Genomic DNA, 25,414 nt, shown 5'->3' on the forward strand with positions numbered 1-25,414 from the left:
GTGGACATTGTCGTGGCCTAGTTTGGTTGGCCGCCACTTGTGGAAGTCTTGCTGACTGGGTTCTCTCGGACCACACGATACCTTCACCACCACAATGGATTGAATATAGCTTTTCTTTTTTTCTTCTCGGCACTCGTCTTTTGCAGCTCTTTCTCCAATGCTTTTCAGCAGTCTCTCTCTGATGCTTTTCAGCAGTCTCTCGCCAGTTCTTTGCTGCAGTCCTGTCTCTGTGCCGCTTTTTGTGTCTGTCTGTCTCTCCCTCTGCGGTTACCAACGCTGCCAATAAAGAGACAGGTGATTAGATAACTCGTTCCAGCTGAGGTAGGTATCCACTCACCTGTCATCCGCTTCCCAGCCGGCTCCCGCACATGACCCGCCCGCAGGGAACGTGTGGACCACGCCCCTCCACACTCTTCTACTGTTACCGAATAGCATTATTTTTACTTTTACTGAGATTCATCGGTAGTCTGTTTTTGTCAAACCATCTTTTTAATTTGTTTAATTTAAGCTTTTGTGTGTTGTCTCCTGAACAAAACGCAGTTGTATCAGAAACTCAATGGTTAGTTCAATAGAGGCGTTAGTTTGAGCATTTACTATAAACAGCACAGTATGATGACTTAAAAAATATGATATGCATTTCTGGTGGTCAGTGCCCAATAAAAGCCGCATGTTTAGTTGTTTTTTATGAAATGCTTTGATGTAAAAGAACTTGTAAATCTCATCACAGTGATTGCGCAACTGAGTGAAAAAGGAATACCTGCAGCGTAAGAAGAAATTTGCGAGCCCCTTTGCGAAAGCTGAGTCGTGTGACCACGCCTCTGCCAGGGCCCCGTCCCAAATGACATGTGTTGTAGTGGCTGAGTGGCGCTTGTGTGCCGTCCGTGCACAGCAACTTCAAAGAGTTCCTCTCACTTTCTGACAAAACATATGTGGATGGTTTTGAAAAAAAAAAATGGAAATAATACTGGATTGTACTACAGTACTTACTTTCGATACTTTCAAGCGCCAAGTGGTCCACAAACGCAACATCTCCTGCACCACTTCTGAGACACCTGTTCCAACAACAAAATAACTACAATATTGATCTATTAATCCTAGATTGTTTTGCATTGGATGGGACCTGAGGGCGCCTTGATTGTCGTAGAAGGGTTCGCTGTGGGACGTCTCACAGTGGTAGTTCTTTTGGTGTATGTAAGACTTCTGGCCTTGGCAAAGCACGCACAGAGTTGGCGCCATGGCCGCAGCTCCAGGAACACAGCTGGCGTTGAAAAAGCTGCTGACGCCTGGACGAGCGAGGAAAAAAACAAGTGAAAGCAGCTTGAGGAAAAAACACAAAAGATTTTGCTTATTGTTGCTTTTACTGCCACAACAGCGTCCTTCCTTCAAGCTGCAAGTGTGGAATGTTTGTCAAATTACTTAAAACGAAAAACAAATACTATTGTGATTTGGATAACATCTGCACTGCAGGATGAATTTGAGGACCAGTCATAGACAATTTAGAGTGAAAAGCAAATTAGATTTTCACTCGCATACAAAATATTCTAACTTGGATTGTTTCCCTGGCTTCGAGACTCTCTCGAAGGACATCGCAGCGAAGACACAACAAACTCTCTTCTTGTCTCTCATGTACACACACTTGTTACTGACTTTGGACTGACTGGTGGCTGCAACAACACCAAGGCCGTGGAATAGAGACACACGGCAGGCTTACACACACACATGCATCAACAAAAAAATATACGCCACACACATACCCCACCCCATCCCACGCCCTTGATGCTTGAATCCTTTAGGGGTGATGGATGGCAGGGCAGCGCTTGAAGAGATGCAGCCTACCCCTCGTTTCCCCCACTCCCTCCCCTCTGTTGCAAGTCTCGAGTTGTATGTTGTAATACGTATAAGTGCTTTGCTATGGAGGTTTCTCCCACTCCAGACTGGGCCCCCTTAGTACCCCAGTCTAGATACAATTTTTTTACTCATCCTCCCCCAGCATTTACCTTTTTTTCCATTTTTTACGGGGCGCCTTCTGGCGGCCCATCAACGTTTCTGTTCTGTAACCCTGTACATTGTTTGTTTGTTTAATCTTGAACGGGTGTATGCTGAAAACAAAGTTTTGCTGTAATTGTACTATGACAATAAAAACCTACCTACCTACCTATTGATTTTGTGAGAATCAATCTATTGGAAGTTGTATCTAGCATGGATGTAGCCAAACTTATTGTTAATATCTTTTTGTAGTTTTAAGACAGCAAACTAGTTGAGATTGAACAAACAGCACCTTTGCTAGTGGCAGCCAAGTAGTCCACTCCTTATTTCCTAATGGCAGTTAATCAAATGAACACTTCCCGGGTTCTGAGTCTTTCTCAATGGAGTTCGCATGTTTTCCCCGTGACTGCGTGGGTTCTACAACTCCGGCTTCCTCCCGCCTCCGAAGACATGCACCTAGGGATAGGCTGATTAGCAACACTAAATTGGCTCTAGTGTGTGAATGTGAGTGTGATTGGTTGCCTATCTATATTGGTCCTGTGACGAGGTGGTGACTTGTCCATAGTGTACCCTACCTTATGCCCAAGTGCGGCTGGGATAGGCTCCAGCACCCCCATGACCACAAGAGGGACAGACCGTAGAAAATGGATGGATGGATGGACATCTTATTTATATGGCCATTCCTTGAAAAAGCATAGAATTGTGTAAAATATATTGTTAACATATAGAATTATGATCCATGCCACACCCATCCATCCATTTTCTACCGCTTATTCCCTTTGGGGTCGCGGGTGGCGCTGGTGCCTATCTCAGCTACAATCAGGCGGAAGGCGGGGTACACCCTGGACAAGTCGCCACCTCATCGCAGGGCCAACACAGACAGACAGATAACATTCACACTCACATTCACAAACTAGGGCCAATTTAGTGTTGCCAATCAACCTATCCCCAGGTGCATGTCTTTGGAGGTGGGAGGAAGCCGGAGTACCCGGGGAGAACCCATGCAGTCACGGGGAGAACATGCAAACTCCACACAGAAAGATCCCGAGCCCGGGATTGAACCCAGGACTACTCAGGAACTTTGTATTGTGAGGCAGACGCACTAAACCTTCTGCCACCGTGAAGCCCCCAGGGCACACCAATTTAATTCATTAATATCTAAAAATAACATGAATTGATAGTAGATAAGATATCAGTAAAAAAACAAACATCAAATTATATCGGCTTGAATGTAAAATCTGCGATACAAGCTCGGATTCAAGCAGTCCTGCACTGGTTTTACTTGTACAAAGCTGGACAGCCAGTTAACATCAAAATGTCCTCCAATAAGCACACAAAGTTGGTCTTTTCTTCATTTTAGTCAAGTCATTTACAAAAGGTAACAATTGAAGGCTTTTGGCTACTAGGGGATTGCAGCTACACAACAGCTAAACACACAATCTATTTAACAAATATCAAATTGCATATTACCTGCACAAGTAATATGCAAAACAACAAGTATCCAGTAATAAACATGCCTGTAACATTTGATCTACTGTGTCATTAGCGTCATGATTTATTGCGGCCACTAGATGTTGCCACAAAACAATTACCACTCCATTTCAACTAAACGAAGGCATAAGTTCATTCCAGATGGTTGATAATAAATTGGTTAGTGGGTTTTTATTTCAACCATTGTTCTCTGTTTGACTTATTTAACTTGTTTTTAAGCATTTTACAACAATCCACACTACAAAATAATAAAAGCATGCATGATTCATGCTGATATTGTAGTGACTCAACATTGGTATCAGCAAACACTCCAGTATTAGTATCGTATTCTTCTGAAGGAATCAAAAAATTTCTATTCATCTATCGATTGGAAGTGAAAAAATTGTATTGGGACATTACAAATTTATGTACATTTATTCAGAATGACTTTGGTTTATTTGTCTTTATTTTAATCCATCTATCCATCCATTTCCTACCACTTGTCCCTTAAAGGCTCGTGGGGGATGCTGGAGCCTACTGCAGCTGCACACGGGCGGAAGGCGGGGTACACCCTGGACAAGTCGCCACCTCATCGCAGTCTCTATTCTAATGCCCTTGCTTATTCTAATATATCCAAACATGTATATAAAAACACTAATCATCATCACCCCGTGTGAGAGGTGTCTCCTTCGACCAGTTCAGGTAGTTACTGGACAGCAGGAAGCCAAGTGGAAGACTCCATCCGGCTGTCCATCGGAGTCCACTGTGACAACTCCTGAGACCCCGCAGTGACCTGACATCCAAGCTGCTGTTTCTCACCACAGCGACAGACAGAAGACATCCTCCTGAGGGACACACGGCATCCATACTGGCTTGAACTGATGAGGAAATGCACTATGCAGCATGAACCTACCATCACGGTATATCTCCTTGGCAACAGCTCGGAGGCCAAATTGCTTCATCGCAGAATAAACTTCTCCTGCGTCTACTGTCACTATATCTGCACCATTGGCCTGAAACAAAAGTCAAAATGATCATAAACTGTCCATACATGAACATATTAAATGTGTTTGTTCTTCTCACCCTAACTTTGTTGATGCAATCAGTGGTGCTGAATGCACGGACGCAAAACACTCTGGCCAATATAGCGGCAGGCGGCAGCACAGCGAGCAAGGATTTGGCCACCTCTGCACACTTCCTGTGCTCAGGATTGGACACTGTGCACCAGCGCACGTTCTTAGCTGTAATTAAAAGATCTTCATTAACTTTTTGCGGACATTCCAATTTAACTATCTTTCAGGCCTAACAGACATAGAAGTCCTTAAAGGCCTACTGAAATGAGATTTTCTTATTTAAACTGGGATAGCAGGTCCATTGTATGTCTCATACTTGATCATTTCGCGATATTGCCATATTTTTGATGAAAGGATTTAGAAGAGAACATCCACGATAAAGTTCGCAACTGTCGGTGTTAAGAGAAAAGCCCTGCCTCTACCGGAAGTCGCAGACAATGATGTCACAAGTGTGATGGCTACTCACATATTCACATTGATTTTAATGGGAGCCTCCAACAAAAAGTGCTATTCGGACCGAGAAAATTACAATTTCCCCATTAATTTAAGCGAGGATGAAAGATTCGTGTTTGAGGATATTGATAGCGACGGACTACAAAAAGAAAAAAAAAACGCGATTGCATTGGGGAACATTCCGATGTTTTTAGACAGATTTACTAGGTTATTCTGGGAAATCCCTTATCTTTCTATTGTGTTGCTAGTGTTTTAGTGAGTTTAATATTACCTGATAGTCGGAAGGGTGTCTCCACGGGTGTCTTGATGCCAATGTCTCAGGGGAGTCGACGGCAGCTATGGACGGCACAAGCTCAACTTTTCTCCGGTAAGAACTGACTTTTTAACCACAATTTTCTCACCGAAACCTGCTGGTTGACATGTGGTCGGGATCCATGTTCTCCTGACCGCGCTCTGATCCATAGTAAAGTTTCACCTCCAGGAATTTTAATCAAGGAATCACCGTGTGTTTGTGTGGCTAAAGTCTAAAGCTTCCCAACTCCATCATTTTACTGTGACTTCTCCAATATTAGTTGAACAAATTGCAGAAGATTCAGCAACACAGATGTCCAAAAAACTGTGTAATTATGCCGTTAAAGCAGACGACTTTTAGCTGTGTGTGTGTGCAGCGCTCATACTTCTTAAAAACCCGTGACGTCTTGTGTACACGTCATCATTACACGACGTTTTGAAGACAAAACTCTCGGGAAATTTAAAATTGTAACTTAGTAAACTAAAAAGGCCGTATTGGCATGTGTTGCAATGTTAATATTTCATCATTGATATATAAACTATCAGACTGCGTGGTGGGTAGTAGTGGTTTTCAGTAGGCCTTTAAGTGATAGTTAAAGTTAAAGTACCAATGATTGTCACACACACTAGGTGTGGTGAAATTTGTCCTCAGCATTTGACCCATCTACTATATATATATATATATATATATATATACATATATATATATATATATATATATATATATATACATATATATATGAATATGTATATATATATATATATATGTATATATACATATATATATGTATATATATATATACAAACCCAGTTTCCATATGAGTTGGGAAATTGTGTTAGATGTCAATATAAATGGAATACAATGATTTGCAAATCATTGTTAACCCATATTCAGTTAAATATGCTACAAAGATAAAACATTTGATGTTCAAACTGATAAACATTTTTTTTTTTTCAAATAATCATTAACTTTAGAATTTGATGCCAGCAACACGTGACAAAGAAGTTGGGAAAGTTGGCAATAAATACTGATAAAGTTGAGGAATGCTCATCAAACACTTATTAGGAACATCCCACAGGTGTGCAGGCTATTTGGGAATTAGGTGGCTGCCATGATTGGGTATAAAAACAGCTTCCCAAAAAATGCTCTGTCTTTTACCAGAAAGGATGGGGCGAGGTACACCCCTTTGTCCACAACTGCGTGAGCAAATAGTCAAACAGTTTAAGAACAATGTTTCTCAAAGTGACATTCAGGGATTTCAACATCTACGGTCCATAATATCATCAAAAGGTTCAGAGAATCTGGAGAGATCACGCCACGTAAGCGGCATGGCTGGAAACCAACATTGAATGACCGTGACTTTCGATCCCTCAGACGGCACTGTACCAAAAACCGACATCAATCTCTAAAGGATATCACCACATGGGCTCAGGAACACTTCAGAATACCATTGTCACTAAATACAGTTCGTCGCTACATCTGTAAGTGCAAGTTGAAGCTCTACTATGCAAAGCGAAAGCCATTTATCAAAAACATCCAAAAACGCCGCCGGCTTCTCTGGGCCCGAAATCATCTAAGATGGACTGATGCAAAGTGGAAAAGTGTTCTGTGGTCTGACGAGTCCACATTTCAAATTGTTTTTGTGAATATTCAACATTGTGACCAAAGGGGAAGCGAACCATCCAGACTGTTATCGACGCAAAGTTCAAAAGCCAGCATCTGTGATGGTATGGGGGTGCATAAGTGCCCAAGGCATGGGTAACTTACACATCTGTGAAGGCACCATTAATGCTGAAAGGTACATACAGGTTTTGGAACAACATATGTTGCCATCCAAGCATGGACACCCTTGCTTATTTCAGCAAGACAATGCCAAGCCACATTCAGCATGTGTTACAACAGCCTGGCTTCGTAAAAAAAGAGTGCGGGTACTTCCCTGGCCCGCCTGCAGTCCAGACCTGTCCCCCATCGAAAATGTGTGGCGTATTATAAAGCGTAAAATACGAAGGCGGAGACCCCGGATTGTTGAACGACTGACGCTCTACATAAAAAAAAGAATGGGAAAGAATTCCACTTTCGAAACTTCAACAATTAGTTTCCTCAGTTCCCAAACGTTTATTGAGTGTTGTTAAAAGAAAAGGTGATGTAACACAGTGGTGAACATGCCCTTTCCCAACTACTTTGGCACGTGTTACTGCCATGAAATTATAAGTTAATTACTATTTGCACAAAAAAAATAAAGTTTATCAGATTGAACATCAAATATGTTGTCTTTGTAGTACATTCAACTGAATATGGGTTGAAGAGGATTTGCAAATCATTGTATTCTGTTTTTATTTACCATTTACGCAACATGACAAGATCACTGGTGCTGGGTTTTGTGTGTATATATATATATATATATATATATATATATATATATGTATATATATATATATATATATATATATATATACATATATATATATATATATATATATATATATATACATATATATATATATATATATATATATAAATATAAATATAAATATATATATATATACATATACACATATACATATATTATATATATATATGTATATACATATACACATATACATATATATATATATATATATATATATATATATATATATATATAAAATATTCATTTAAACATATTTACTCGTATTTATTTATTTGGATTTACTTTTTAACTATTTACCTTGTAGATTGTAGATTGTCACTGAAGACATCACAACTATGACACCTGTGAAGTGAAAACCATTTCAGGTGACTACCTCTTGAAGCTTATCGAGAGACTACCAAGAGTGTGCAAAATAGTAATTAGAGAACAGGGTGGCTATTTTGAAGAAACTAGAATATAAAACTTGTTTTCAGTTATTTCACCTTGTTTTGTCAATATTCAAAGCATACACTAAGTGTGGTTTTAACATTTTTATTACATCCTAGTTTTGATTTTAGTTATATCTATATTTTTAATATCATTAATTTAATGTATTCCTTACTTATTGTGTTGTGTTTCTATATTGTTAAAATGCTACACATTTTTTTTTAAGGTGAGAGAAAATTCATGCCTCCATGGTTTGATTTCACATTTTCAGGACAAGAGTTTGTAAAAAAAAAAACAACAACAACTTTACACTTACTTGAGGTGCAGCAGACAAGAATGAAAAAGAACAAGACGACATAAGTCCCTCTCATTGTGTCCAACTGCAGTCTGAAAAGTACATGACTGCTATACACACGCTTGAAGCAAAACTCTTGAGATTCCTGCATTGCATGTCCAAAGCATTGGAGAATCAGGAACACAACGAGCTAAAGCTGCCTCGGGATAAATATTGAAAGGTCTTTTTTTTCCTTCACACAAATGGAAACATTTAACAGCGGTGGTAAACAGGACAACACCCATCTTGAAGCTGTGGGCCTCATTTTCCATTGGTTGTTTTGAAGCAAGTCTTATTCATGCGTACAGGTCAACATTCGGTCCTTCTGGGATTTCACTGGCTCTTTAAAATACCTGAGCTTTTGAAAAAAAACAAAAAAAAAACTGCCTCAAGAGTTGCAATGTTTTGAGGCTTATTTTTTAAAAATAATTATTCAACTTGTGATGTTATGAATTTGTGTCTCTGTAACCTAAACTTCAAAAATATACCTTAGATTTTGTCAGTTAATTGACTGAATACAGCTGTTAAAGATCAAGTCTGAGTCCATTAGATCCATTTGTCCCGGATGTCTAACATGATTGTTAGGTTAGATAGAGAGGGGTTCAAGGTGCCTGATACATTTCTCTTTGCTTCTGCACTGCAAATTAATAGCCGCTTGCCAAGATTTAAAAAATAAATTCTAGAAAATATTCCAAATTTTAAGAACTACAAATTTTTTTTGTCATTGACTAGTCTTAATTTTAGCCATAATAAAAACATTTTTTTATTGTAGTTTGAGAAATGTTAAAATTTTGGAAAAAAAGTAAACTATTATATTCTGCAACAACTCAAGGGTGCTTAATTCATGAATTGCAAGTTGAATAATATTTTATTTTAAAAAAACTACATATTTTTGTCAGAATAATTGTATCTAAGTTATAACAAAACTTTGTATTACATTGAGTTCCCGGCGAGAGAACAAAAGCTGTCTTTGAACCTACCAAGAAGAAGCTTTGTAAAACGCCACTGTGTAGGATGGGAAGCAACATGAAAGTGTTCTGTTTCTTTCTTCTATTGTAATCCAAAGAAATATTTTGTCTTGACCCAAGAACTACAAAGCAGAGAGGAGGCAGGGCCTGACTCCCCTCAAGGCCACCTCTTCTTTGATTTCTTTTACAACCTTTTCTTTGAACTGTTTTACAAACTTTTCTTTTAACTCTTTTACCACCTTTTCTTTGAACTGTTTTAATCACAGGCGATGGCTGTTTACAACCCCCGTGCCTTAGAAACAGCTGTTGCCATGTAATCAGGGAAAGTCAGAATAAAAGAGGAGGCGTACAATTTTGCGCCAGACCGTGCTGAGAGACTGTACAAGACTACAGCCCAGACGTCTCTCCTCAATTGAGCCAAATTTAATTCTGTCTCTGTTTATTTGTTTCTTGTCTTGTTTAATAGATGTCATCAGTGTATCTTATCTTAGACGTTTTGCTAATTTCCAAGTAAACACATTTTAATTTACATTGAGGAGCGCAAGCTTGTTTTTATCGGTTAGCTATTTTATCATCCTACGGTGTGTAGTGAAGCATGTTTAGCTATTCCTCGTCCTGCAGGGATGAGACTTGCAAGAAACTTTCTTTATTTGTCGGCATGGAGACAAGAATTAGTGATTTAGAAGTACCTAAAACACTGACGACCGCGAATGGACGTTAGCCATTAGCTAGGCATGTTTTGAAGCACCTCTTCCTGAGGGCGTTTCAGTGTTAAATCTCCACCTTTATGGTTAGTTTTTAAGCCAAGATGCGTCAATTCTCCTTATTTTGTCGACACAGCGTGTCTGCTTGTAAGTATTCCATGATTTTGTATTGCCGAACATGCTTCTCTGCTCATAAAACCAGCCATCCTCGCTGTAATGCCCGATAAAAAAAAAGGGAATCGATATTTTTCCAACAGAGTATAGTACTGTTTTTACTAGTACTGGTATGTGCGCTCTCTCTGCTGTTGTTGAGAGAAGTAGTGTTAGTGGCTTTGTGCCCAGGGAAGACGTTCTAGAAATGCTAGAAATGACCAAAATACATGTTCTTTTGTAAGCTCATAATTACAAAACTGGAGGAGACAGAGAGGGGGGACATGCTCCACTTGTAGTAAATGAAACAAGTGCAGAGACAATAGCCTCCTTTAATGCCGTGGGAACTTACGTCCCGGGGGAGCTCACAAGGACTGCCTTCAGGAGTGGAGGAAGTTGAGAAGAAATGGCAGGTGTCTTTTTATCGGGCCACCATAAAGCCAGTACTGATGTAATGCATAAACTGTGTGGTTTTCTGCCTGCTCTGCTGCAGACAGGTTGCCAGAGTATAAAGCAGATGGTGACCAGGACAGCGGAGAAGATTATCAGCCGCCCTCTGCCGTCCCTAGAGGACATTGCCCGCTCTCGCTGCCTCGACAGAGACTTAGACAAACTTTATTGATCCACAAGGGAAATTGTTCCATACTGTAGCTCAGTTACAAAGGATGGAAAGGATAATGCAGGGATAAAGCCAAGTAAATACTGTCAGACAGCTCTCACCCTAGTCAGCACTTATTCAACCTGCTGCCTTCAGGGAAGAGATTTCGGTAACAAAAAAGCAGGACAAGCAAAATTAAAAACAGTTTTTACCAGTGGGCCATTATGATATTAAGTCTGTTCCAATAGCTTTCACTGTTCAACTGTTTTTCACTGATGCACTGCTGTTTGTACTGGTATGTATTTTAAACGTTGTATTTATTGTTTGTTTTGTATATTAACTGCACATAACAGAGTAGCCCCTCGTAGTTTTGTCATGCTGTCATGTTTGATAAATAAAGCATTATATTCTATTCGATTGAAGATTTTTTTAGAGGGCTTTTTTTAGGGAAAATATAGTAATATCTTGTTTACCAATGTGAATTAGTTTCATGCCTGACCGTGGTGAATTAATTTTCATAGGGACGGCGTGGCGCAGTGGGAGAGTGGCCGTGCGCAACCCGAAGGTCCCTGGTTCAAATCCCACCTAGTACCAACCTCGTCACGTCCGTTGTGTCCTGAGCAAGACACTTCACCCTTGCTCCTGATGGGTGCTGGTTGGCGCCTTGCATGGCAGCTCCCTCCGTCAGTGTGTGAATGTGTGTGTGTGAATGGGTAAATGTGGAAGTAATGTCAAAGCGCTTTGAGTACCTTGAAGGTAGAAAAGCGCTATACAAGTACAACCCATTTATTTATTTATTATAAAGTAAGAATCATTAACTATAATTAAAATATTTGTGACCTTCTAAATATGTTTTTTAATCCTATGTATTAAGACTGAAACAACAGCCACATAATGACCTTTACATTGAATTATGAATGTTTTGTAATGACTAATATGATTTTAATTTGAATGATAATTTTTATGATTATTTTATTTTTGTTTGCCTTCTTGTAATTTTCTGTGAAACACTTTGAATTGCCTTGTGTAAAACTAGTGCTCTATAAGTAAACTTACCTTGCCTTTACACTTGTTAAATCCAATATACTTATGCTGCCTGAGGCTGAGCCAATCAGTGATTATTTATTTAAACTCATATTCGGGCCACATTATAATATATATGTCATGTATTTGTAAAAAAAAAAATATATAAAAATATATATTCAGTATATACATAACACCAACTTATTTACGGGGGCTTAAGGATATTTTAGGGGGGCTATAACCCCCCTAAAATAGGCCTAACAAAGCCAATGGCCCATAATAAATTGAGAAGCCTTAGTTGGACATTCGCATGTGGACTGGAATTAGCTCACTCAAGAGAAGAAGCAATAAAACCAGGCTTCAGAATGCAAGTGATAGCTCTATCCTGGAGGAGGGATTCCATGCTTATCTTAACGTCAAATTACAAGTTTTGGGATATATCTGTTGTCTTCCCAGTCACTTTTACATCTCCTTACATGGTCAGGTTGAACTATCCTGATTAACACACACCCAGACAGAGAAAAAAGGAAAATAAGACAGTGGTTCGGCTCCTCCAAGTTAGGAGTCCTTCATTTTTGACCTGAGCTCCTCCAGGTACTGCAGAACTGTATAAGGACGCTAGCTTGAAATAAGGCAACTTTTTGTTCAGCAAAGAGAATAAAACTGTACAGGGTGCTGTAATGGGTCCCACCAAGACCGGCAATACCACACACCAACTTAGCCGCGCTCACCCTTTAGAGCACAGCTGCAGCTTCCTGGCACTAAACTTCAAAATATAGTTCTTAACAAGTTTCTCTGTTTACATTTTCACATGTTGCAATATTTTGGCATATTTTATTAAGCATTTCTCACGTCGTCCTTATTTTTGGATTACAATTTATGAGGTTATTGTTGATTTTGTTGATGTGTGAGTGTTTTCGATGGTTGTGTTGACATTTTCTTTCTTTGATAGCTGAGGGGATCATAACCAGAGGAGGGTTAAATTTTATTCACATATGTATACATTTGATATATTTTTTCTCTGGTCCCTATGTTTAACAGGTCATAAAAAAATCAATAGTTATTGATATGAACCGCTATGAAACAATTATGTGATACGGTTTTAAATCATATACCCCAGCCTTACCAAAGTATTGATAGTTTTAATCCATTTTGCCATTTTTATACATGGAAATACTTAATTTAGGCCAAAATACGTAAAATATGCTTTAAAAAGATCTGTAATAAAGTCAAGCGCAATGTGGCGAGAGGTGACTGTAAGTGACCTGCATTGTTAGTGAAAAACTGTTCGCATGAAGCAGCTGCATAGAACGCACATCCATCCATCCATTTTCTACCGCTTGTCATTTTGGGGTTGCTGGAGCCTATCTCAGCTGCATTTGGGTACATAAAAGGGAAAAGTTATTGTCCCATATAAGGATAATAGGAAAATGATATAGAAAAAGTGCAGTTTTCCTTTAAAAGGGCCCTATTTTGCAAAACCTACTATTTTTTAACCTGATGGTACCTGATTATGGATCAGGTACCATCAGGTACACTGGGTCGGATCGCAGCAGAGTGCGATGCGACTGAGATGAGAATCAGCACCTCCAAGTCCGAGTCCATGGTTCTCGCCCGGAAAAGGGTGAAGTGCCATCTCCGGGTTGGGGAGGAGACCCCGCCCCATGTGGAGGACTTCAGGTACCCCGGAGTCTTGTTCACGAGTGAGGGAAGAGTGGATTGTGGGATCGACAGGCAGATTGGTGCGGCGACTTCAGTAATGCGGACACCGTATTGATCCGTTGTGGTGAAGAAGGAGCTGAGCCGGAAGACAAAGCTCTCAATTTACCGGTCGATCTATGTTCCCTTCCTCACCTATGGTCATGAGCTTTGGCTTATGACAGAAATGACAAGATCACGGGTACAACCGGCCAAAATGAGTTTTCTCCACCGGGTGGCTGGTCTCTCCCTTAGAGATAGGGTGAGAAGCTCTGCCGACCGGGAGGAGCTCAAAGTAAAGCCGCTGCTCCTCCACATCAAAGGGAGCCAGATGAGGTGGTTCGGGCATCTGGTCAGGATGCCACCCGAACGCCTCCCTAGGGAAGTGTTTAAGGCACGTCCGACTGGTAGGAGGCAACGGGGAAGACCCAAGACACGTTGGGGAGACTATGTCTCCTGGCTGGCCTGGGAACGCCTCGGAATCCCCCGAGAAGAGCTGGACGAAGTGGCTGGGGAAAGGGAAGTCTGGGCTTCCCTGCTTAGGCTGCTGCCCCCCGCGCCCCGACCTCGGATAAGTGGAAGAAGATGGATGGATGGTACCTGATTATGTGTATTTGGGATCTGCATAATGCCAAAAATTTGGGGTTATAACATGATTTTTTTTCTGCATTTGAAACATTTACTTTTGGTCTACATAACATGTAATGGTGGTTCTTTGGTCAATGTTTTGTGCAATTTATGTTTTACAGACCAGTTTCAAGCATCCTTAATGTCTCCTCAGGATGCGCCATTTTGTTTGGCGGTCTTATGAAAATACCATGTATGTCTTTTTGTTTTGTTTTTATTCTAAATTGTGAATAAACGTTAAAAACAGTCAGCTAACAATGGGAGTTCAAACGTTTATTTACAATTTAGAATGCATAAACAAAACCAAACGTGTTCTTGTCTCAGGGATTGTGAACGGTAGGCACAATTCCAAAAAAGTGCAGTTCCCCTATAAGGCCCTCAAAAATGAGACAAAATGCAGAGAATAATAATCAACATAGCCGTTTCTTTAGACCTTTAGACAGCTTTGGCTCGGTGCTAAGGGTCTACTAAAGCTTTATTGTCCTTCCTTAGTATACAGAGTATAAAACAGGCAAAACAATTATGTACAAACATGGAGCAACAAATTCAGAACATCTACAATAACTGACAACACAGCTGCAATTGGGAGCAAACTGCTCAGTCTTTTACATTTGCATTTGCTGACAAAGGGAAAAAAAACCTGAGGAGTCGAGGGCAGCTTGTAAATGTCTGAGCCTTTCTGCATGCAAGTGCATTGAAAGTCTTCGCTTTGTCAACTCACTGGACAGTCTCTCGATGTACTCCTCATTCTGTCAACAACACATAAGTAACATCACCAAATCCATTTGGGAAACACATCTACTCATTTTGTTTTCGTATTTACCTCCACCAGCTGTTGGCAAATTGTATTTTTATCCACCTCCTCGTCTTTTCCACTCATCTGTAGCCAATTGTGCAAGAAGTCTCTCGTATTCTGGCAGAGCCTGAGCAGCCAAATAGTCAAACAATCTGATGAGAGCAGTGGAAACACTGCTGTCCAAACAGCGCTCACCTGAGCAGCTTCCTGTCCTGCTGGAAACTCTTCATATCCTGCTGGATGCTCATTAGCTCGCTCATCAGGGATGACATCGCATCATACTCTCCACTGGTTTCATTTGGTTGCATGTGTCCCGACTTGCACAAAGTAAACATAAGATGAATGGGATGGGGAATTCAAAGTCTAAGTGATAAATATTACCTTTTCTATGCTCATGAAAGCAGCAGGAGGGAGTAACAGGTCACAGGATGTCGGCGGTGTGTCCTCAGTGGGGATTGCTGTTTTCTGGGGGGAGAACTGCTGCACATCTCCACTTTGATGCGCAGCAGGGGAAGAGATGGAAGGATGATGGAGAGAGGCAGAAAACAGCCCAGAAAGATATGTCTGTGATGGACAAGTGTGTCCCAAAACTCCTGTGGCAGCCAAAACTCTACAAAAAAAAAAAAAAAAGGTACTACGTGGTACGAAAAGCATTTGTCATTGCTTTTGCGTATACAAATACAAATAAATTGTCTAACATCCATCCATTTTCCATTGCTTGTCCCTTAAGGGGTCGTGGGGGGGTACTGGAGCCTATTCCAGCTGCACAGGGGCGGAAGGCGAGCTACACCCTGGACAAGTCGCCACCTCATGGCAAGGCCAACACAGATACACAGACAACATTCACACACTAGGGCCAATTTAGTGTTGCCAATCAACCTATCCCCAGGTGCATGTCTTTGGAGGTGGGAGGAAGCCAGAGTACCCGTAGGGAACCCATGTAGCCACGGGGAGAACATGCAAACTCCACACAGAACGATCCAGAGCCCAGGATCAAACCCAGGACCGTTCCACCGTGCTGCCCAAATTGTCTAACATCCATTCATTTTCTACCCCTTGTCCCTTTTGGATAACAAATGAAAATAAATCAAATCAAATATTACATACTCATGTGGTGACACTTTTAATGAAGGCTCAAACAGTTCCTTATTTCGACGTGGCTGTCGACGTATAATTGGAGATAGTCTAAAGAAAAGAAAAAAATGAAGCATATTAAAATTTTAGTTAGTTACGGATGGCTCGATTGATAGGCCACCAATCAGTATTGGATGATATTGTGAAAAAGTATGTGATCACCCATTGCCGATTAATGCCTCTTTGTGGAAAAATGTTCATTCCTTTTTGGCAAAATAAGAACACCTTTAAAAGTGGCCTTCATTCTGCCACAAGTAGATAAACACTAAAAAAAGAAAGTAGTACCAGGTACCAGTTTGTGGGGAGAGCGATGGAGGAGAATGTGTGCTAAGTTAAATTAAGTTTCACTTTCCTTTTTACGTCATGCTAAAGGCAGGCTGACAAAAGAGGACGAGAAAGCAAGGAAAAAGAAAGCCATCTATAGAGAGAATGCTTCGACCTCCTGATAGTTTGTTTGCTCTCTCTCTCCAGTGCTGGTATCTCTGTTGTTTGTACTTATTCCTGTTTTGTAGAATCAATTATTAAAATGAAAGTCTTACAAACAAAATGATCTGGGAGTATTTTTTTTATTTTTTTTTTGAGCGATTAGTACATTTTGTTTTATGGTGGAGCTGTGGGATGGTGTTGTCAGACACGGGAGTTCAGCTAGGTAATACGGAATGCTCGGAAATATTTTTTTTTTAATATGTTTGGGGGTGAATAATCGTTCAAACTAGGTTAAATACTGATTGACTTAAATAAGACGTATATACATATATTTTAACCTTCCAAAATTGTTCTTTAAGTGCAATAGAAATTTATTTTAAGATTTTCTGTTAAAATAAAGCCAATATTAATATTTTTCATAGTTCCCTTTATTTGGAAAAGTATTGAAAAGTATCGATATACATTTTGGTACTGGTACCAAATTATTGGTATTGGGACAACCCTAATATACATATATACAAATACATAAACATATATATAAACATATACATATACACATGTACAGTGGGGCAAAAAAGTGTTTAGTCAGCCACCGATTGTGCAAGTTCTCCCAATTAAAATGATGACAGAGGTCTGTAATTTTCATCATAGGTACACTTCAACTGTGAGAGACAGAATGTGAAAAAAAAATATCCAGGAATTCACATTGTAGCAATTTTAAAGAATTTATTTGTAAATTATGGTGGAAAATAAGTATTTGGTCAACCATTCAAAGCTCTCACTGATGGAAGGAGGTTTTGGCTTAAAATCTCACGATACGTGGCCCCATTCATTCTTTCCTTAACACGGATCAATTGTCATGTCCCCTTAGCAGAAAAACAGCCCAAAGCATGATGTTTCCACCCCCATGCTTCACAGTAGGTAAGGTGTTCTTGGGATGCAACTCAGTATTCTTCTTCCTCCAAACACGACGACTTGAGTTTATACCAAAAAGTTATATTTTGGTTTCATCTGACCACATAACATTCCCCCAATCCTCTGCTGTATCATCCATGTATACATTTTGGTATAAACTCAACTCGTCGTGTTTGGAGGAAGAAGAATACTGAGTTGCATCCCAAGAACACCTTACCTACTGTGAAGCATGGAGGTGGAAACATCATGCTTTGGGGCTGTTTTTCTGCTAAGGGGACAGGACGATTGATCCGTGTTAAGGAAAGAATGAATGGGGCCATGTATCGTGAGATTTTGAGCCAAAACCTCCTTCCATCAGTGAGAGCTTTGAATGGTTGACCAAATACTTATTTTCCACCATAATTTACATATAAATTCTTTAAAATTCCTACAAAGTGAATTCCTGGATTTTTTTTCCACATTCTGTCTCTCACAGTTGAAGCGTAACTATGATGAACATTACAGACCTCTGTCATTATTTTAAGTGGGAGAACTTGCACAATCGGTGGCTGACTAAATACTTTTTTACCCCACTGTATATACACTTGGGTGCGGTGTCGAGAGCCATGGAATATGAGGTTGAAGAGAGCGAGGCAAGCAGTGCGGGCGTGTTTAGGGGTTAAAATACTTGCCTGTCTGCAGGTCTGTTGAGGTGTCACTGATCTCAAATTAATATTTTTTGTCCCCTAATATTTTCGATCGACGGGTTGGCGACCCCTGTCCAATGTTTGCATAGTCCTTGTCGTCCAGTGAAAAACTTACTTGCAAGAAACAGTTTATTTTCTGCCATGGAGATGAGGATTACTGATTTAGAAGTGGTTTTGAATTGTGGAGAGACATTAGCTGGGAACATGAATGATACAATTTGATCGCTTGTAGCTGTCAAACTTTCGGTACACAGCTAGAATGTGTCATCAACATGCATTACCACAATATAACGATACTATTAAAAGCTTTATTGTTGGCCAAATGTATATCATTTATATCGTCTACATCGCGCCACCCTAATGTAATAAAAGAGAATAATGAAGTAGCTTAACTCTTGCATTAAAATTGTTCCACTGTAAATAGCACTCACTATACTGTAAATACATTAACATTTTACAGTTACTACATGTGATCGATATGGCTCGATCTCATTTATGGGTGATCGGAATCAACAGCATAAAACCCTGACGGGAACATCCCTAGTTAAAAAATTCAAATATCATGCAGTGAACTCACAGCTTCATGTTGTCTGCATACTGTTCAGTTGGAGAATCCTTTTTCAATTCTGAAAAAGACAAGGTCACTGTCTTTGCCAGTGGTTGTCCTTCTGTCACCTTTGGTTTGCAAAGGGCCAGTTGCTTCCACCTCATGGCGCAACGCCTCACCACACTCTCAGTAAGCAGCATCTGCTGCAGGAAAGAAGCCCGTTGAATAAAACAGTCAGGTTACCTAGGGTGATGCAGGAGTGAACATTAACACACAGCTTTTTCTTGGCTCGACGCTTGGCTCCTCCCCATATCGGTCATGTGATCTCCTATGGCTGGGACGCACGCAGCTGTTTGAGGCGGTTCTTTGTCTACCTCGGCAGCTTTTGCCACTTTCAACCTTTTCCAACGCTGCTCTGTGACCCACAGCCTCCATCTATCAAACACCTGTGGCGGGTAACAACACGCATCAAGAAGAGGGGCCAAAACCTTTTTTTAAAGGAAGATGTTAAGGAGCAGGTAGGAGATACTTTGGCTTGAAGAGTGAGGGCCCAATGCCAGAGTGCTTGCACTGTTTTTTCAGACACTTTGTGCTGGAGCTGGAAGTAAAACTTAATAAATCATGTACATACTGGACACAACAATAGGTACACTTGCACAATGTAATGAAAGCTTTGTGTGTACATTGAGTGTAGACCAGTGGTTCTTAACCTGGGTTCGATCGAACCCTAGGGGTTCGGTGAGTCGGCCTCAGGGGTTCGGCGGAGCCTCCGACACAGAGGTCAAGACACACCCGACTCATCGTGTAAATAAAAACTTCTCCCTATCGGCGTATTATGGATACTCCCAAACAATTTTCCCTCTAAATTTTACATATGCGTGAGCAAACGCAAAAACTCCTTGATCATTCAGGCGAGACGTTAGACGTGCACATGTACTGTGGCCACACCAGCAGAACACCGGTCCCAAACCTGACTAAATAGCAAGTTAAATGTTTTATTATTATAATCAAATGACAGCAGTCATTTCCATGAAATTATTTTCTAAAATAAGTATTTTGGCCCAATTACAATAACAATAACAAAAAATATTGTTTTTCATGAGCTGTGTACTAGTATCGTATGTCTGGGTGGGGTTCCTGCTTTGGAAATAATTTTTACCCCTTTCTGAAATCGCTTTTAGTTCCCACTAAAACTTTCACGTTACACAATAAGATGCAAACATGGGATCATGTGTACATTCCTGTAACTTTGTTTGTAAAACATATCTTTATTAGTATTTATTTAATATAATAACATAATTACATGGTTAATGTTGATAAAAAAGGATATAATTAAGAAAAAAACTTTTATTGTTCACTAAAAAAGGGTTCGGTGAATGCGCATATGATACTGGTGGGATTCAATACCTGTAACAAGGTTAGGAACCACTGGTGTAGACTCATTATGTTAATGAGCTTTATATAATATTTATACCTCCAAAGACACAAAGCTTTGTTTGGCGACTTGGTCTTCCTGGCAATGCTGCATCTGCTCCAGCCTCGGTTCCTACGTCAGCGTCACATGGTGGTGAGAGAACTGCATTATTAAAAGAGTGGCTGCATGTCAATTAGATAGTAAGAATCAACCTTGTACTTGGGGCGAGCATGGTGATCCTTGATCCACGCCCTCAGTGCTTTACGCAGCACATTTGTGTCATGATGCCTCTGGGCTTTTTCTGTACCCGTCATCTCCCGCTGCAGCAGCTCCACTGGAGATTAATGAACAGCACTTAATGAGTAATAGCGAGTGTAGTATTGTTTCATGATATTAGGCAAGCTATAGATGACATTCATCCATCCTTACATCCTTAATGCTTGTCCCTTTCAGGGTTTTGGGGAGGATTGGAGTATATCCCAGCTGCACTCGGACGGAAGGCAATGTATACCCAGTACAAGTTGCAACCTAATCCCAGAGACGCCATATCGTCTAAGCCAGTGGTTCTCAAATGGGGGTACTTGAAGGTATGCCAAGGGGTACGTGAGAGCGCCCCCCGCGACCCCGAAAGGGAATAAGCGGTAGAAAATGGATGGATGGATGGATTCTAAAAATATCAACAATTCGAAAATCCTTCATAAACATATTTATTGAATAATACTTCAACAAAATACGAATGTAAGTTCATAAACTGTGAAAAGGAATGCAACAATGCAATATTCAGTGTTGACAGCTACATTTTTTGTGGACATTTTCCATAAATATTGATGTTAAAGATTTCTTTTTTATGAGAAGAAATGTTTAGAATTAAGTTCATGTATCCAGATGGATCTCTATTACAATCCCCAAAGAGGGCACTTTAAGTTGATGATTACTTCTATGTGTAGAATTATTTATTTCTAATTGAATCACTTGTTCATTTTTCAACAAGTTTTTGGTTATTTGTATATCTTTTTTTCCAAACAGTTCAAGAAAGAGCACTACAGATGAGCAATATTTTGCACTGTTATACAATTAAATAAATCAGAAACTGATAACATAGTGCTGTATTTTACTTCTTTATCTCTTTTTTTCCAACCCAAAATGCTTTGCTCTGATTAGGGGGTACTTGAATTAAAAAATGTTCACAGGGGTTACATTACTGAAAAACGGTTGAGAACTACTCGTCTAAGCCAATTCATTAAGCCAATTCACTTTTATGTTCTGAATAACAATAATTATTATCTGTACTATCATGGGTGATTTATTACCAAAAGATATGTTGATTCATGTGTACTTAATATATCCGATTGGAGAGTAGTGTTATTGCAAAGATTCCAGAATAAGTGAAGTCATTTTAAGATATTCGGGGCTTATTACTTTTATTGAAGAAAGTAGCTTCTCGAGCATAAGAAGTGTTAGAATGTTTTTTAACCCAAAACCCCAAATTCACTATCCCATATAAAGTTAAAAAAAATGTCAAAAAAAAAGTTCAGTGCAAAAGTTCAGTTTGTCCCAATTATAAGGTTCCAGATCAGTCCAGGATGAGTCAACTCCAGCTGAGTAGAAATTCTTGTTTTCAAATGTTCAACTTGTTTACTACCTTCTAAATATGATAGAATATAATAAAATAGAATACATCGTCATTATCGACCGAGTTGGAAAATTGTCTTTGGCTCATCAACACAGGCGACAGACAGCACTAAAATGCCACGCATACACAGAGTTGTTGAAGACAACCACCAACATGCAGAAACACTGCAACATGTTTGATGATGATCAGCTAGGCAATACAGTGCAGTAGGGCTGCAGCTATCGATTATTTTAGTATTCAAGTAATCTATCGTTTAGTTTGTTCAATTAATCGGATAAAATACACTTCATATCCACAATTCGTATTTTAGTGAAAATATTTAAAAAAATATTATTTTCCGCTTGTCATAACTGCCACTTTTATAAATGCACATAATCAACATTACAATTGCACTTTTAACAGGTGTGTATTGCTAGAAATGACAAAAAACTATTTCTATGCACAGGAGTTAGTCCATGTGCCTCATAATACAAAGGTCCTGGGTTCGATCTCAGGTCTTTCTGTGTGGAGTTTGCATGATCTCCCCGTGTCTGCGTGGGTTCCCTCCGACTACTCCAGCTTCCTCCCACCTCCAAAGACATGCACCTGGGGATAGGTTGATTGGCAACACTAAATTGGCCCTAGTGTGGGAATGTGAGTGTGAATGTTGTCTGTCTATCTGTGTTGGCCCTGCGATGAGGTGGCGACTTGTCCAGGGTGTACCCCTCCTACCGCCAGAATGTAGCTGAGATAGGCTCCAGCACCCCCCTCCACCCGAAAGGCACAGGCCGTAGAAAATGGATGGATGGATCTTTCTATTTTCCCCCACACAGGTCACGGCCCTGACACACCAACACTTATGTGTGCATTATTCCAACCGTCATGCAGAAACCTTAGTATGTCCGTTTCTTTAATATTTGGTGCCTGGATTTTATCTCTTTTTATTGATTCCACTCAATCAAATAATCAAAGCTTTTTCTAATTGAATTAAAAGATTGTTCCTTGCAGCGCTACAGTACACTACCTTAAATTTGTCATTTTAAGTTCCTGTTTGCCATTTTTTATGTAAGATTTGCTTAAATATGCATATTTTTTTGACTATCGTTAATTAAAAACATAGTCAAATGCGAAACAGGAAATGAGTGGCAAGGAATGACTGTATCAAAAACTATTGGTATGTACTCCATACCTATCAACCCTCCTGTTTTCCCCAAAAAACTCCCGTACGGCAGACCATTTTAGCTTGATCAAAAAAACTAACTTATTTCTCTGAAAAATGGCCCATATTTTCACGGGTATGTTGTACTTTAATCATCAAATAAACTGCAAAAGTCTTTAAGAAAGAACCCCGTAGTCTAACGTGAAGTTAGACTACGGGGTTCTGCTGCTGCTGCCCTGAGGGGGCTAACACTGCTGTTGCTGCTGCCCTGAGGAGGCTAACACTGCTGTTGCTGCTGCCCTGAGGAGGCTAACACTGCTGTTGCTGCTGCCCTGAGGAGGCTAACACTGCTGTTGCTGCTGCCCTGAGGAGGCTAACACTGCTGTTGCTGCTGCCCTGAGGAGGCTAACACTGCTGTTGCTGCTGCCCTGAGGAGGCTAACACTGCTGTTGCTGCTGCCCTGAGGAGGCTAACACTGCTGTTGTTGCTGCCCTGAGGAGGCTAACACTGCTGTTGCTGCTGCCCTGAGGAGGCTAACACTGCTGTTGCTGCTGCCCTGAGGAGGCTAACACTGCTGTTGCTGCTGCCCTGAGGAGGCTAACACTGCTGTTGCTGCTGCCCTGAGGAGGCTAACACTGCTGTTGCTGCTGCCCTGAGGAGGCTAACACTGCTGTTGTTGCTGCCCTGAGGAATTAGCAAGCATTCACAAACATCAATTTCTCCAACTCCAGTACAGCAGCACCTACCACCAACATATCAAGCAGACTGCCATAAAGCCTGCTGATCAAGGTACTGCAAGGTTAAACTACCAACAGCAACAATGCCGCCTAGGAAGGCACAGGTTGACGAGCTGGAAGAAATAAAACTCTCGCTTAACTTTATGTCTGAAGAGTTGTCCAGAGTGGCAAACCAACAAACTGCTCTTAGTCAACTAGTGGAGGAAGTTAGAGAGCTAAAAAAAATAATTGTAGAAAAAGACAAATCAATTAAAATATTGGAAGGACGTGTTGATGAACTTGAACAATACACAAGAATGGATGATGTGATTGTCAGTGGCTTGAACACCAAACACCGCTCATATGCTCGAGCAACTGCAGGTGAAAAGAATGGTGGGGATGAGTCCACGATGGAGCTAGAAAACCTGGAGCAACAGGTCCTGCAGTTTTTTCAGTCTAAGAACATTGAAATAGACAGTAATGCTATCTCTGCCTGTCATACCCTCCCTCGAAGGGATAACTTGGCAAAACAAGCAATTATTGTAAGGTTTACGAACAGGAAAGTAAAAACTGATCTTTTGAGACAGTCTAAAAAGTTAAGAGGTACGGCAGTGTACATTAATGAGCACTTAACAAAAAAAAACTCGGACATAGCAAGACAGGCTAGGGCCCTAAAGAAACAAGGGAAAATTCAGTCCACGTGGACACGGAATTGCAAAGTCTGGATAAAACTACAGGGCACGCCTGAAGAAGCAAAGGTTCTAGTAATCAGAGAAATGGGGGAGCTTGAAAAGTACAAATGATGAAACCAGTAATCATGTTGCCAACTTGGTAATTGAATGTTAATATAACAGCAAATGAATGAGTGAAATATGAACTTTGCACTATGTTTGAAAACGATATAGACCCTGAAAAAAATTTATTCAATGGCATAGCAATGAATTGCAAATATTATACAGATGAACAATATAATGACAGTATAAAATTAAGTAACCAATTAACAATTATACATATTAATAGTAGAAGTCTGTCTGCAAACTTTCACCATATAAAGGAATTTTTAAGTCAATTTGTAGAACCTTTTAGCATTATAGCAGTGTCAGAGACTTGGATAACTCAAGAAAGGAGTGTGGATTTTGGTCTGAGTGGATATGAATTTGTGCATTTGGATAGAATAGATAAAAAGGGAGGAGGAGTAGCACTCTATATTGATAAAAATCTAAACTTTATTAAAGTTGAGAATATGACATCTATCATTGAACAAGTAATGGAATGTATAACGGTAGAGATTATAAGGGAGGGAAGAAAAAATATCCTAGTTAGTTGTATATATAGAACTCCGGGATCCAAAATAGAAATCTTCACCAAAGCTATGGAAGGATTATTTTATAAATTGAATAACAAAGAAATATTTATTAGTGGAGACTTTAACATTGACTTAATACATACAAGTAGCAATAGAGAAACAGCAGAATTTATAGACACAATGCACAGTATGAGTTTGATATCTTTGATAAATAAACCAACAAGAATCACATCACATAGTGCCACCCTAATTGACAATATATTTACCAATATAATGGATGACAACCTAATATGTGGAATCTTGATAAATGATATAAGTGATCATCTCCCAGTCTTTGTGGTCTACAACTGTGCCAGTAAAATTAAAATCAAGAATGAATGTGAAACTGTCTATAAAAGAATCATAACAGAGAAATCGCTCAACAAATTCAAGAATGAACTACAAAAGCAAAATTGGAATACTATTTATGATAAAAAAGAAGTTAATGCAGC

The 25,414-nt window shown here is 39.8% G+C and overlaps 2 protein-coding genes across 10 annotated transcripts in view; both read right to left on the reverse strand.

Annotated features, from left to right (window-relative positions):
- The window catches only part of sxph (saxiphilin), a 30,129-nt gene extending 21,464 nt beyond the window's left edge, over positions 1 to 8,665 (reverse strand). Inside the window, exons 1-7 of the mRNA XM_061874374.1 lie at positions 8,427 to 8,665; positions 4,540 to 4,697; positions 4,370 to 4,469; positions 4,125 to 4,301; positions 1,121 to 1,283; positions 988 to 1,052; positions 758 to 915 (exon numbers count right to left, since the gene is read on the reverse strand). Coding sequence (XP_061730358.1) covers positions 758 to 915; positions 988 to 1,052; positions 1,121 to 1,283; positions 4,125 to 4,301; positions 4,370 to 4,469; positions 4,540 to 4,697; positions 8,427 to 8,556 — 951 coding nt within the window. The 5' untranslated portion in view covers positions 8,557 to 8,665. The remainder of the gene's footprint in view (positions 1 to 757; positions 916 to 987; positions 1,053 to 1,120; positions 1,284 to 4,124; positions 4,302 to 4,369; positions 4,470 to 4,539; positions 4,698 to 8,426) is intronic.
- A 5,965-nt stretch (positions 8,666 to 14,630) lies between these two features.
- The window catches only part of sfi1 (SFI1 centrin binding protein), a 48,474-nt gene continuing 37,690 nt past the window's right edge, over positions 14,631 to 25,414 (reverse strand). For 4 of the 9 annotated variants that reach the window (XM_061874382.1, XM_061874379.1, XM_061874381.1 and 1 more), the window contains 10 exons: positions 20,343 to 20,464; positions 20,191 to 20,262; positions 19,246 to 19,314; positions 18,992 to 19,162; positions 18,747 to 18,919; positions 16,116 to 16,193; positions 15,390 to 15,618; positions 15,204 to 15,325; positions 15,036 to 15,135; positions 14,631 to 14,961 (listed from right to left, as the gene is read on the reverse strand). In XM_061874382.1, the coding sequence (XP_061730366.1) occupies positions 14,818 to 14,961; positions 15,036 to 15,135; positions 15,204 to 15,325; positions 15,390 to 15,618; positions 16,116 to 16,193; positions 18,747 to 18,919; positions 18,992 to 19,162; positions 19,246 to 19,314; positions 20,191 to 20,262; positions 20,343 to 20,464 (1,280 nt within the window). In that variant the 3' untranslated portion in view covers positions 14,631 to 14,817. Of the gene's footprint in view, positions 14,962 to 15,035; positions 15,161 to 15,203; positions 15,326 to 15,389; positions 15,619 to 16,115; positions 16,194 to 18,746; positions 18,920 to 18,991; positions 19,163 to 19,245; positions 19,315 to 20,190; positions 20,263 to 20,342; positions 20,465 to 25,414 lie in introns of all 9 variants that reach the window. The other 5 variants (XM_061874380.1, XM_061874384.1, XM_061874385.1 and 2 more) reach the window with 5 other exon arrangements.

This window comes from Nerophis ophidion, linkage group LG16 (assembly GCF_033978795.1).
Source record: "Nerophis ophidion isolate RoL-2023_Sa linkage group LG16, RoL_Noph_v1.0, whole genome shotgun sequence".
Taxonomy (NCBI): Eukaryota; Metazoa; Chordata; class Actinopteri; order Syngnathiformes; family Syngnathidae; genus Nerophis; species Nerophis ophidion.